General features: G+C 41.0%; 2 protein-coding genes across 5 annotated transcripts; one reads left to right on the plus strand and one right to left on the minus strand.

Annotated features, from left to right (window-relative positions):
* The first annotated feature begins 30 nt into the window (after positions 1-30).
* LOC125305580 (zinc finger protein ZFAT-like) lies at positions 31-11,492 on the plus strand. 4 transcript variants are annotated; one of them, XM_048260408.1, is made up of 16 exons: positions 31-1,683; positions 1,813-1,977; positions 2,231-2,521; positions 2,641-2,835; positions 4,669-4,822; positions 4,985-6,174; positions 6,879-7,111; positions 7,646-7,730; positions 7,830-7,979; positions 8,186-8,359; positions 8,628-8,716; positions 8,985-9,123; positions 9,723-9,847; positions 10,196-10,316; positions 10,446-10,573; positions 10,808-11,492. In XM_048260408.1, exons 2-16 carry the CDS (start codon positions 1,830-1,832, stop codon positions 11,018-11,020), a joined length of 3,435 nt encoding a protein of 1,144 aa, XP_048116365.1. In that variant the 5' UTR covers positions 31-1,683; positions 1,813-1,829; the 3' UTR covers positions 11,021-11,492. The 4 variants fall into 4 exon arrangements, with proteins under 4 accessions (XP_048116365.1, XP_048116362.1, XP_048116363.1 ...); XM_048260405.1 differs by having other exon boundaries at positions 31-1,302; XM_048260406.1 differs by having other exon boundaries at positions 31-1,302; positions 8,994-9,123.
* Positions 11,334-14,176, minus strand: rbfa (ribosome binding factor A). The gene is made up of 7 exons (XM_048260411.1): positions 13,224-14,176; positions 13,000-13,033; positions 12,749-12,916; positions 12,501-12,613; positions 12,295-12,379; positions 12,101-12,177; positions 11,334-11,971 (listed from the first exon to the last, which is right to left on the minus strand). Exons 1-7 carry the CDS (start codon positions 13,400-13,402, stop codon positions 11,590-11,592), a joined length of 1,038 nt encoding a protein of 345 aa, XP_048116368.1. The 5' UTR covers positions 13,403-14,176; the 3' UTR covers positions 11,334-11,589.
* Between the last annotated feature and the right edge of the window lie 127 nt (positions 14,177-14,303).

Raw genomic sequence — 14,303 nt, forward strand, 5'->3', positions numbered from 1 at the left:
AAATAAGTTAAGATGTTGCATGCAGAAGGTGCATCTTGTTGTATATTCAGGGTATTTAAAGTGATCGTTCACTGTAAGGTGTAGTCATTACTGAACGCGATTCAGCATTATTGACTCAATGATGACAGCACCCCAAGATGTAATGCACCCAGATAACCTTGTGCTTGGTGTCCTTCTGAGGGCTGGTCGTCTGTTGCTGTAAACATCCCCGACTGGAAGCTGTGCCAAAACATCTGAGCTTTCAGTTGGATGTTTGCTGCCACAGGCCGCCTTGTACGTCTTTGTCCCAAGAATGTAAATGTGCGTGCTTTTTGTGTTTGAGCATGTTTTCTCGTTTCATGGAGAATGTGGATTGTGCTCGGTGTATTATTAGACACAAGCATGATTTCACCTTTTGTCTTTTTTTTTTTATTAATGTGTTACTACTCTCACGTCTAATGTTGTTGTGGTACTGATCTGTATGTGTGTGCTTTTCTGTTTGTATTGCAACCTTCCAAGTGTAGTTACTGTAAACATCCTACACTCAGCTGTCATCACACAGGGCTGGGAGGAGGGTGTTTACTTTGACTGGTTGGAGAGTCCCAGCCGAAGGAGTCTGTCAGTCATTATGTGACTGAAGTGTCAAAGAGCATCGCTTAAAGTTGTGTGCATCTTTTGTGATTATTGCCATCTTCTCGATGTAATAGCCTTGCTTGTTAAGGAAAATAAACAGTTGTATTTAAAACTCATTGGCCCCTTATGTCTTTCAGAAATCTTAATGAAATTCAAAAGTACAGTATGACATTGAAAACTAAGCGTGTTCTATGTGTAAAAAAACATTGTTGTACCACATTAGGTTGGTCTTTTCCCAGCCGTGATGAAAGGACTCCAAGCAAGGGTGTCCGAGAAATCACTATAACAATTATGTCAGTTGGTTTAAAATGTTCTTTTATAACGCATATATTCTTTCTCGTGCAATATTTAAAGTTTTAGATAATTGGGTTTATATTGATGATGACAGTAAACCATGAAGCTACAAGTCATTTCCTCCAGGGACAGTTTCACCTTGTGGATGTGTAGTAATTATACCTCCAAACGGAAGATGGCGCACCCCACAAGCTACTACGACAACATTCGCATCCGCCATAGCGAAGTAGAGTTCATCCGCCATGTATAAGATCGCAGATTCGACAGAAAACATGGGCAAAATAATTCAAATTAAGCCATATATTGTTTTTAAGACTTAAAAACAAAACTGACTCATCAATATTTAACGTTTGGATTTTTGAATGTGTTTGGAAATAATGAGTATCTCTAGTCAAGGTAAGAAGAATTTTAACATTATTTACAACGTAACAAACAAGCTAGCTGACCGGTTACTATGTTGAAAGGTAAAAGTAGCTGTGGGAAGAGGTAATTGAAGTTAGATGAGGCATGATTAAATATTCAAGTAATTTTGGACAAATTTGTGAAATTGTAGCGTGTACAATACACTCAAATCTAATGTCCAGGTAGTCTAAATGAATGCATGGATTGGGAAGGTGCAGTCAGAAGGTGAAATGTGTTTCACGAAACTGGTCTTAAGTTTCCCAGAGCAAGCAAATGATTCTCGAAAATATTCTGTATTTTCGATGTGATGTTTCGCTACAGTCAAGTAAAGGGCAGGCTTTTATAAGCCTCTATCACGATAGGTATGGCGATATGGTAAGTGGAATTATTGCTGTGACCGATATGTTCCGTTCTTTATTTTGTTGTCACAAGGAACATATTTAGTCTATGTGCCCTTACCTGATGAGGAGACATTAAATTGTAGCACATTCCATCCCCCCCTAGGTGGCACATCAATATTCATGTGCAAAGTCTGCAACTTGTTTTCGCCAAGTAGGACAGACCTCCTCTTCCATGTATCTGAAGTCCATAACTCTGAGGGAATTAATCCAGATGATATCATTATACCCCTCAAACCTTTAACCACACAATCCACAGAAACATCCACAGGTGAGTGAATGTCAGATTATATGACATGACATCATAGTTGATATCAGATTATGTCAGGACTTTTGCAAAACAAATGTAATGTGTATTAGGTCTACATATATCAATACATTATCAAAATCACACTTTATGTTGAGCAATTTCTTATTCACACTGAATTGGCACACTGAAGAAGGCACATGCCGAAACGCGTATGTGCAAATAAAAGAGTATTTATATATAGTGCGGCCTCTCTCCTACTCAATTTCTTATTCAGAAATGGAATGTTTTTTAGATGGCCCCATCAAGAGGAAAAGAGGAAGGCCCAAGGGCTCCACCAGAAAGGTCGGTACAAGTGATGGGATGTTGGATTCAGCCAGCAGTGCCAAAAGCAGACCAATGGGAAAGCAGGAGGCTTCATTGGCAGAGGTTACAGTGCAAATAATGGAAGATGAACCTGAGCTCAGCACATCACTGGAATGCAAGAAGTGCAATCGCAAGTTCAGCAACAAACGCCAAATCACTAAGCACATTTGCTTTGTTACACTGAAAGAGGAAAATGAAAATGGTATTGGTCTCTGAATTTTTATTTGATTACCTGTAAACGTATCCAGCATTTCTTTGTACATGATGAACTCCAAACTTTGCAGCAAACTATCCCATACGTGCTTGTGTCACTGTCCACAGACGCTGCCAGCTCAGATGTGGTTGCTGATTCAGAAGCGTCTGCAGAGGACAGGATGGATGACGAAGAGGGCCAGTTCCGAACTCCAAAGCGGGCACGAACTCAGAACTCAGTCCCTGCAAAAGAGTCTGAGTCTGCAGCCGGACCAGTAAACCCCATCGTCAGTGTGGTCCTGGCAGCTCATGAGGCCATTCCTGGTAAGGATGTTAAGAGTCTTCTCTGGATAAACATGAGTATTCTGTTGGGGGAGCATAGCATAAAACTTACCATGATTCAAAAGTTTTAGGTAAATTCAGTCCTCGTAGAGATTGTGTTTTTGCATTTTCACACACTGAGCATTAGTAAAAGCAGACAAATCCTTGTGGCATGCTCTTGCCACATAAGGTGCAGTAAAGACTTGTATGGTGTTCTGGTGTGACAACCCTCACCACAGTTAAGACTGTTCTCTGACTGCCATACTAATGAACTTGGCTCTCTGCCATTGCAGTCTACAACCCCAAATCAGAAAAAGATGGGACATTGTGTAAAATGTGAATAAAATCAGAATGTAAAAATGTGCAAATCTCTTAAGCTCATATTTAGTTGCAAAAATACACAGACAACATATCAACTGTTGAAAATGACAAATTTGACTATTTCATGGAAAATACATGTTAATTTAGAATTTGGTACCAGCAACATGTTAAAAAAAAAGTTGGGACTGGGGTAACAAAATGCTGGAAAAGTTGTGTAATGATAAAGAAAACAAAAGGAGGAATGTTTCACAACTAATTAAGGGAACTGGCAACACAATGGGTATGAAAAAGAGCATCCCAGAGAGGCAGGGTCTCTTAGAAATAAAAAATGTAGGGGTATTCATCACTCTGTGTAAAACTGTGTGCACAAATGATGAAACAATGTAATTGAATGCTTCTTAACAGGAAATTGTGAAGTATTTGGGGAGGTCATCATCTACAGGACATAATATTATTAAAACATTTAGAGAATCAATAGAAATCACATTGGATGTCCGTGGTCTTTTGGACCTCATATGGCACTGCATCAAAACCAGACCTGTTTCCAGACCTGTCATGGGCTCAGGAAAACCTTTGATAACCATTGTCTTTGTGCACAGTTTGATACTCAGTTCAAAAACTGCAGCCAAAATTGTAACAGCCAAAATTGTATTGAGATATGATACAGAAAATACCACTGTCTTATCTGGGCCTGAGCTTGTTTAAAATAGACTGAGGTAAAATGGAAAAAGGTCCTGTGGTTAGACCAATAAAAATGTGCTATTCTTTTTGGAAATCATGGACTCATCTCGGCTAAAGAGGAGAGGGCCTATCCAAGCATCCAACCTTTCCAACTTGTTTTCGTCCTCAATTTGAACCCCAACATCTATGACCGTGTGGAGGTGCATTTGTGCCTACAGCATGGGCATCTTGTACATCTGGCAAGGCACAATCAATTCGGAATGAAGTATACAGGTTACATATACATACACAACATATAATGCAATCCAGGCAACGTCTTTTCCAGGGAAGACCTTGAATATTTCAGGAAAACAATGCCAAAATGAATTCTGCACATATTTAAACAGTATCTCCAAAGAGGAAGAGTCCAGGTCCAGGTCCAGGTCCAGGCTAAAATGGTCTGTCTGCAGTCCAGACCTGTCAAATTAGATGCATCATGAAATGAAAAACATGATTAAGAATACCTCATACTGTTGAACAACTGAAATCCTATATCGGGTAGGAATGTTCCTAAACATTTAGAGAATTTTGTTAAATGAAGAGGTGAAGCAGCACAGTGGTAAACATTCCCTGTCCCAACTTTTTTGGAAAAATGTTGCTGACATGAAATTCAAAATGATCATATATTTTCCATGAAATAGTCATTTCATATGTTGTCTATGTCCTTTTTGCTGCTAAATATGGGTATATTGTATATTATTACATTCTGTTTTTATTTGCATTTTACACAACCTTCCAAACTTCTGATTTGGAGTTGTATAAGCCAGATAGGGTGACTTATCTTTCAATGCACAGGTGCTACAAAGATAGTGCCTATTGAGGCCTCCCCTGCAGACATCATTCCATCTGCAGATATAGACCCCAGTTCCCAAGATCCAAGCCAAAAGAGAGGCTACCAAGAGTATGCTATACAGCAAGCTGCCTATGATGTACCACTGAAGTCAAACAGGTAAATACTGAAGAGACACATGTGGCTATTTCAATGGATCGCAATTGACAAAATACCTGCAATTCCTCTTTTATTGAATATGGACACTGTTGTTGATGATTCCCGTTATTAGATATACTGTTACTTTGTGGTGTTCCTCATTTTGTGATGTCACCCCTACAGAGTGGGACAAACTCAGCTCAAGATCTTCACGTGCGAGTACTGCAACAAGGTCTTCAAATTCAGGCACTCTCTGCAGGCCCACCTTCGAATCCACACCAATGAAAAGCCATTCAAGTGCCCGCAATGTGACTATGCAAGCGCCATCAAGGCCAACCTCAGCGTCCACTTGCGCAAGCACACCGGCGAGAAGTTCAGCTGTGAGCACTGCTCCTTCAGCTGCCTGAGTAAGGGTCACCTGAAGGTCCATGTCGAAAGGGTGCACCAGAAGATCAAGCGGCATTGCCGCTTCTGCAAAAAGAAGTACTCCGACATAAAAAATCTCCTGAAACACATACGTGAGACTCACGATATGGCCGACAGGAAAGTGAAAGAAATCTATGATGAGACTCGCCTTCAGACAAGAGAGGGCAAGAGGCAGCTCCTCTACGACTGTACCGTCTGTGAACGCAAATTCAAAAACGAGCTGGACCGGGACCGCCACATGATGATCCACGGCACCAAGAGGCCCTTCGGTTGTGAACTCTGTGACCACGGCTCCACCAAGCTCCAGGCTCTACAGGCCCACATTCGCAAGCACCCGTTCATCTACGTCTGTGCCATCTGCCTACAGAAGTTCGTCAGCTCGTTGCGCCTCAAGGCACATCTCCAGGAGGCGCACGCCGACATGGAGGAGTCCTTGGGATTCACCGACTCCATCCACAACAGCTTCTGTCTCCTGAAGCCCGGCGATGACATCCATCGAGAGGTGCTGAAGCAAGACGAGCTGCAGATTACAGAGGAGCTGTCCCTTCTTAACGCACACGATGAGGCTCTCATTTCCCATTTGGCCAATGTAGAGGAACAGGGGGAACAGGCGCAGAGCTCTGAGGGGTTAACTACAGCAGAAGAGCTTCTGGTGCAGCAAACACAGGTCGCTCTCGTCTCCCCAGATGGAAGTGTAATAAACTCAGATGGAGCCATCATAAACTCTTGTGTCGTCCAGGAAACCAAGGTGGTCACAGCGCAGTCTCAGGCTGAGACCTCTGCTCTCCAAGTGGTCTCTAATCAGAGGGAGAATGTGAAGTGGGGTCCAAATGAGGAAATGACATCATTCAGGCAAATCATAGATCAAATGCAAAAGAAACAATTGACCATGGAATTATTTGAGAGAATCAGGAAGCTGTATGGTGATATGGAGTGTGAATACTGTGGTATGTAACTGTCTGTTTAAGTGAATACTTGATTTAATAATACTTTTATGTAAGGCTGTGCAATTAATCACATTAATCGTCCATTAAGACTTTCAGCAATTATGAAAACAACATAATCTGAATATAATATTTTGCTCTATTCCGTTTTGCAACAACTCTATATTATAATAATATATAAAAAATATAAAAATCCAGCACACCCCTTTGCTTTACAGTGGTAGCTGTATACAGTATACATTATCATATTACAGTATTTTTATTTGAATATGTGTTATATTTCAAATTCAGTTGAATTCATGTTTTTTAAGTTTAGGAAATGGATGATGTTTCCAAAATCATTGAGCGATCGAGCTGCCCTACTTTGATATTGTTTCAGGCTTCAAGGCTGTGAATAGCTGTCAAAACATCAACATTATTTATAAACTTCCATATATTTATGTGTTCCTCTTTAGGAAAGTGAAAGGTCATAAGTGTAGTGAATCATCAGACCATTGTTAATATTGACGTCCCTGTGGGCCATAACACAAGGTGTTGAGATGTTGTTGAATCTATCCATGCATATTAGAAACATGAATGAATGGATTTCTTTGAATACCATTGGCTGCAACAAGCACATCTAACAAATGCCTGAAATGTTTACTCAAGACCTGTTATCTTTAGACACGCAGTATTTTTAAGCTTCTTTCTTACTTCTTTCTCAACAGGTAGGCTGTATTGGTACCAGGTACACTTTAACACGCATGTGCGAACACACACACGAGAACATCTACATTACTGTACCCAGTGCAGTTACTCTTCCATCACTAAGAATTGCCTGAAGCGTCATATCATTCAGAAACACAGCACTATCCTACTGAAGTGCCCAGAGGAGGGATGTCCATATGCCACACCTGACAAGTACAAGCTGCAGGCCCATCATAAAACTCATGCAGACAAGGTGAGTCAAAGAGCTGAGTTAAGACCCCTTTTTTGTTGTTGGATTTCCGTTGTTTAATTTAATGTTGATTTACAGATTCTACATTTCATTGTTTTTCAGATATGTCACAATAAGTTCACAGTATTCCTTTTGATTCCCTTAGTTGCATAGACACAATAAAATAGTATGGTAAAGTTTAGTTCCTGATTTCAGACTGGAGAACAAGTAAAGCACATTAATCTTCCCATGCAAAACAAGTTAAGAGGAAATTTTTGTTTATAATGGCTTGCAGTAATGCAAGAATTCTGCACAAGACCATGATTAGTTTCATCACTTAGGTTGACCATCACTGGAAAGTGATTCAGGTGGCAATCATTTGATCTGTTGATCAGGGGTCAACCCGAGTCTGGAGAACTGGGGATGTGTGTGCCTAATGGTGCCCAATTGGATGTAATTAGTGCTCACCATTCTCAGTTATTTCCACTCCACACTTCTGCATACTAAGTCTTGCTTGTGGTTCTAAGTATTGTGCTCTATATTGTATTTTCTTCTTAGGACAAAAGACTTGTGGCATGTCCAGTTTGTGAAGATACAATTGTAGTGGATAGAATGAAGTTTCATCTCAAAACCCGCCATCCAGGTCAGAAAAGTATAATAATACTGATAAACAGTTTTTGGTACTTAAAAACAGTCTGTTTTTTCCAGGTAACATCTCATGTTTCTTATCTTATGCTTGCAGATGCACCTCTGGACTCAATATTTGAGTCTTTGGGTATTAGTGGGGAGACAAAAGGAAAGATTGGAAAGAAGGCCTCCAGATGTCCCTACTGTGACCGTTCCTTCAAGAGGAATGGAGCCGACCTGCAACAGCACATATGGGCCCATGAAGGTGAGGGGAGAGAGGGTTACTGACTGTGTGGTCCCCTCAGAAAACGACCAGTAGCCATGACCGATCATTCCAAATGTTCTACATTCCAAAAGTTCTGCTTTGACAGTATGGGGAAAAGAAAAGAACATGTATTTTTACTGTTTTAAGGTGATCAAATTCTGCCCACTGACTTTCTTACTGTAAAATGGCATCTTTGCTTTCTACAGGTATAAAACCCTTCAAATGCTCAATCTGTGACTATGCCTCGCGGAGCAAAAGCAACCTCAAGGCGCACATGAACCGGCACAACTCGGAGAAGACCCACCTTTGTGACCTGTGTGGGAAGAAGTTTAAGTCCAAGTGCAGTTTGAAGAGTCACAAGCTCATGCACACGGCTGATGGTGAGAAGGAACCCTTATAGGAGAAATCCGGCGATGTTTCATAGATCTATGTGAAAAATCGCTGAAATTCTCCTTTTAACAACCTGTTAAAAAGTTGTAAAAGAAGCTTTTAGTATGTATAGTAAGTATACATCATTGATTGACTGGATTTACTGTTAGATGGCTGTCAACAAGTAAAGTGCTTTTTTGAAAACTTTAAAGTGAACAGATGGTCTTTGTGGTCTTAAATTGTTTTTGTTTTTAAGTTGTCTGTGTTGTTTTTATGCAGGAAAACAGTTCAGATGCACAGAATGTGACTACACGGCAGCACAGAAACCTCAGCTACTACGGCACATGGAGCAGCATGCGTCTTTTAAGGTAATAACACCTGTTTGTCTGACGTAAACACACTGAAAGGCTTGCCATTTCAATCTAAGTGGTCATTGCGGGGGCTCCGATTTGTCGTAAATTCATAGCAATTCAAATGTAATTTATACTATGTGAATTTGCATTTTCATTGTTGGATAAATCATGTTGATTAATCTTTAAAATTATGTATTCATTCATAGCAGCCTGCATGTGTGTGTGATGAATTGTTTTTTTTTTTGCTTTTTTTATCATGCCCCCCCTCCCCCCTCCCATTTAGCCATTTCAGTGTGCACATTGCCATTACTCATGTAATATATCTGGCTCGTTGAAGAGACACTACCACAAGAAGCATCCCAATGAGGAGTACTGTAATGCAGGCTCCGGAACCACTACTGCAGACTCAGTGATAGAACAAGGTATGAGGTTCCCCTTTTTCAAGGATTCAAGGACTTTGTTTGTCACATACATAGAGATACTGTTGTTAAACATGTAGTAAAGGGACATTCAGCTGCTCAACTTTCCTGTGCATAGGTGTCCTGAGGGATCACCAACTATTTTTAAGGATAAAGAAAGATTTAGAAAGAATTGAATAAATGTACATTTAAATGTATTCATTTGGTGGACGCATTTGTCCAAAGCGACTTACAGCAATGGAATAATATTCAGGCTATTAACATTTAAGCATTTTAGATTTAAGCTACAGAGCTGCACTACAGCAATATAGCAGAATAAAAATGAAGCTATTAACATTGAAGCATTTTAACATGTAAACTTTTCAACTACAGCTACAGCTACAGCGTTTGAGATAAATAGATTGAGAGAAGGTGGTAAAAAGTGTGTTTTGTGTGTGTAAGTGCAGTATGGCAAGTCCAAGTAATGTAGTTTCAAGAGTTTTATGTGTGTTCAGAATGCGGATGGCTTGAGGAAAGAAACACCCCATGTTATTATTGTGTATACTACTAGACTTCAGTGTCTTTTAATCTTCTCACTGAGAAACATCCACTTCCTCGCTCAGGAGGCTCCAAATGTCCCGTGTGCAACTATGTGTACGGGACCAAGTGGGAGATGAACAGGCACCTGAAGAACAAACACGGCCTCAAGGTGGTGGAGAGCGATGGCCTGGGGCTGGGCCAGTGGGAGGTGAGGGGTCATGCTGTTCAACATGTCTAGTTTGGTTATGAGAAATGCCTGCATCAGTGGACAGCCACATAAAAGCACACCGTCATAGAGTTGACTTGGGAACACGTGTGGATTATTATTAGTATTATTTCACTTATTCCAGCTCTTCTCACTGTTTTTCTGTATCTACATTGGTCTTTAAATATACCCATGAATATTTCATGGATATTTTCCCTTTAACAATTTGAATATGTGATATCGCTAGCTTTCTAGTCGGCTACTAAAAACAGGCAGCCTGAGATGCAGTAAACCTTGAGTAGGTATTTGTGTGTGTGTGTGTGTGTGTGTGTGTGTGTGTGTGTGTTATAGGTGGTAGAGTCATTGGAGGAGCAGTCCACTCAGTTCCTTCACATCACAGAGACTGATGACTCTCAGGGAACTGAGGAAGCTGTGACAACCCTGCAGGACTTACATTTTGCCACACAAAATGGTGAGCAATATGGCGGACCAGAACAAAACAGCCCATACTCTTTCTGAATCAGAATAATGTCAGAGGATTTCCCTGAGCCAGGTAATAATGTCACCAACTTCTCTCACATCGGTGTTGCGTGTGCCACAGGTGACGAACTGGACCCTGCAGCGGTGAACATTCTGCAGCAGATCATTGGACTTGGGTCTGAGAACACAGATGGCACCGTGGCTTCCGTTGTCGCCATGGCACCAGGAACAGTCACTGTTGTGGAACAGGTAAGCACTCTGCCGCAACAGATCATCATAGCTATGCGCTCACAAAGTAACATGCTGCAGTTCTCAATATTTCTCCGCCGACACAAATCTCTGGTTGACCAGCTGGTAATGTGTAGCTGTCTCTCAGCGCAAAGTGCTTTACATGTATGGGTATTTTGTGACTTAATGCATCTCTTCAGAGTTTCCTCAGTGTGCTAATTCTACAAAGCTTCTCTTCTCTTGTGACCTGAATAGGTGGCTGAGGAGGAGCAGCAATCCGACCACACCATGATAATCCAGGATGCTCTGCAGCAAGGCTCTGTGGAGATGGGGGAAGAGCACCACCTAGTGGTGTCCTCGGACGACATGGAGGGCATTAAGACCGTGACCGTATACACTCAGGGAGAAGACACATCTCAGTACATTGTTTATGTACAGACTGATGAACAGATGACAGAGGCTTTGTGAAGGACACTTTGTAAATGAGGGATATGTTGTCATCTGACTGCTATTATTACCAACAAGTTTCCCATTTGTCTATGCTCAGCCCTACAATCCTACAAGGCTCTTGATGTACCAGTCAAGTGCTCTTTCTGAGCCTCAACATATCACCTTTAATTGAACTAATTTATTGTAATTTATAGTGAAATGTGTTAAGTGTATATATTAAATGTCGGGACAGCCTCCATACATTGTATCTTATAGATGTTCAGGATAATCTGTACTGCACCAGCCAAAAAATTACATTCATTATGTGAAGCAAAAAATAACTCTGCAAATGTTTTCATAGCATATTTTAAATATGCATCCTGTGTATTGGCCTTTGTTGATAGCACAGAGCCTTTTGTAAATAAACTCCAAGGGTATGTCAAGAAAAATACAAGAATGTTATATTTAATTTAAGTACTCTCTAAACGCATACAAAGTACATATTTACAGATCTTTCACACACAAACTGATGTTACTGAATACATTATGATCCAGTTAGGATAGTTTTGTGATTCAGGAGCAGCATGGCATTGTGACACAAACACAACTCAAGGCCTCCTATTGTCCTCAGCCATGAGTTCGCTGATCTGATTATCTTCATGACGGTCATCATCCAAGTCCTCCAGCGGTTTCTGCTCACTATGTTTAGCCAGCAAATACGCTTTGGGCGTGATGTCGTCATCGATCATCTTTTTGGATTTCTTCATTTTCTTCTCGATCAGCTTGTGCTTCCTGAACTCTGCGACAGCGTCCAGCTGCTGCTGTGTTAGGGCCGCAGTAGAGGCCAGAGGGAGGGGGTCTCGGGCCTGCTGTTTATATTCCTCGATCTGCTTGAGGAGGGCATCGTGGTCCACCCCAAAAAGCACAGGCCCCTTCCTCTCGGAGAGCTGCTGCTGGTGGTCAGCATGGTCCGATGAGTGTGACTTAACCCTATGGGGAAATACACGCCCATGTCTCATACCATGCATACTCCTTGAGCCACAGTGGGTGGCAGTTCAAATGCAAGTGCTACACAAACCAAACCTGACAAACAATTAAAACAACAAAAACAAAACTTACCCACTCTTCTTCACACTGGCTGTCTCTATCCACTCTTCATCTGGACCAAAGTCAGCTGCCTTCAATAGGTTATCAATCTGAGGAGATCATTCAGCCAAATTACTATTGATAGAGTAACTAAAAAGTTAAAATACAGTTACTGTGTGATTATGTTTTATATTATGCTTGCTATGCTGAAATAAGCTGTAGCCTACCTCATTAAGAGCAGCATATTGTTTATCCCTGATGAAAACTATAGCAGGGACACTTCCAAGGACTTGCTGAGATGTAAGAAGATACCTGAAGGGATAACGCCATGTTAAATGCCCCTTCTTGACTTAACTCTACTCAAATGTATTAGGTTACTCGATTGAGGAAGTATGTTTTTCATTGGCACAGCAGTATGTTGGTACGTGGATACCTAATACGAGGGCCACTTTTATCCAGAAGTTGTTGAATTTGGGCATCCCTCTCCGAAGTGCCACAAGTCTTCCAATAGATCCGACATGCAGAATAATCAGGAGACAATGATACCTTTCGTAGGAGATAAATTATGTAAGTCCTAGCTTGTTATTTACACAACGTGTGAACACAATAACACAAGTACATTTACTCTGTATGTGTTGGCCCACTGAGACTGAAGCTGGAGTGGGAAGCTGAATTTATCACCTTAGAAATCTCCACATTTAGATGAGGTAGTTCTGGACTGATTTCGTGCGAAGCCAGCAAGTCAGAAATCGCCTTGAAGAGAATGCCATTCAGCACACGAAGCCGTGAGTTCTCTTCTGGGTTGCGCTTCTTGGATAGTTTAAGGATACTGTGGCTGCCCGGTGGCTTCTATAACGTAAATGATCTAAATGAGCAACCAGGTACTGTCGACTGACAAACGCGAATGTTAGGTTCTGATTATGTAAATTTACCTGAGGCGGAGTATCGTACCACTGTTTCTTCGACCTAGACACAGAGACAATGTTTTATTCGGCAAATAATCATCACTTCGTGAAATAAATTAGCTGACCAGCTGGCTGGCTAATGGGGATGTAACGTTAAGCAATGTAAGTTAGCACTGAGTTGTGCTAGCAAGCTATTGAAGCTAAGCATACTCAGACCGACACAGCAGTCTGCAATATCCGTGAGATCTCACCTTTCTCCTTTTAACATTTTCATCAATTTGTTACTTCCCAACTGGCAATTACATGCGTGGAACGTGTTTGCCTGACTACCTACAGCGATGTTGGTGGATGTCTGTGGGATGTTGATCCAAACCCCGCTGCGCGCGATACATCGAAAAGAAACAAACTTTTTGATACTTTGAGCGAACATTATATTTTTTTAGAATTGCTTGAGATTTCTGGAACGTTGGAACTGTTAAGCTTTATATCTACAATCTTTGTTTTTGCAGTGCAAACTGCTAGTACCTCTTTCTACTTGGTGACCCTAGTAAATGTCAACAGCCTGTCGACTCTCGCGCTGAGAGCCAGCCTAAAACAAGCGAGTACCTATTTATCGATCGAGGATATGGATACAGTCGATGATATGGAGCGTCTACGTCTGCATCGATTAGCTCAGAGGTTTTCAACGGTTTTCAACCGGTGGTCCACGGCGTCATTGCAGGTGGTCCGTGACATGCATTCCAGCCTGCGTAATTTCACAATTAATAACTTTTTTCCATCATTAATTTTTCCAAACCATTTCCAGAATTGTTGCGCATTGGTGTGAATACTGAACTTATTGAAAATATCTAAAATACTATAGAGGAGATGAGATTCAAACTGACACAGGATATGTTAGCTTTGTAGGCCTACATAACAGGTCTATCCTGTGCTTTGCTAATGCTGTGTTTTGCGTCCCCAACGTCACACACGCACATTCATAAGGTAGGCTACAGTCTGCGCGATATAGCCTAGACCAGCTCGGGCGGAGTTCACGTTATGTTTCGTTGAAAAGAAGCTTAATAGTTTAGTGAAATTTGGAGAGCAGTGGAGCTGTTAACTAACGTTTCTAACTAAGGTGAAGTTAGCTAGTCAGTACCAGCATGGATCTGAAAGTAACAGATGTCAGGACAAATGGACAGGATTCTGTTGCATGCTCTTCAGGCAAAGCTACAACTTCGGAGAAAACATAGTGGAAACGAGAAAGAAAATACAGTGATTATTTTAATTATTTTATTATTATAAAGAAATACAGTGATTAACAGATTAAATGTAAATATGGATTTAAAGTA

The sequence above is a fragment of the Alosa alosa genome, chromosome 13 (assembly GCF_017589495.1).
Source record: "Alosa alosa isolate M-15738 ecotype Scorff River chromosome 13, AALO_Geno_1.1, whole genome shotgun sequence".
In the NCBI taxonomy this organism is placed as follows: Eukaryota; Metazoa; Chordata; class Actinopteri; order Clupeiformes; family Clupeidae; genus Alosa; species Alosa alosa.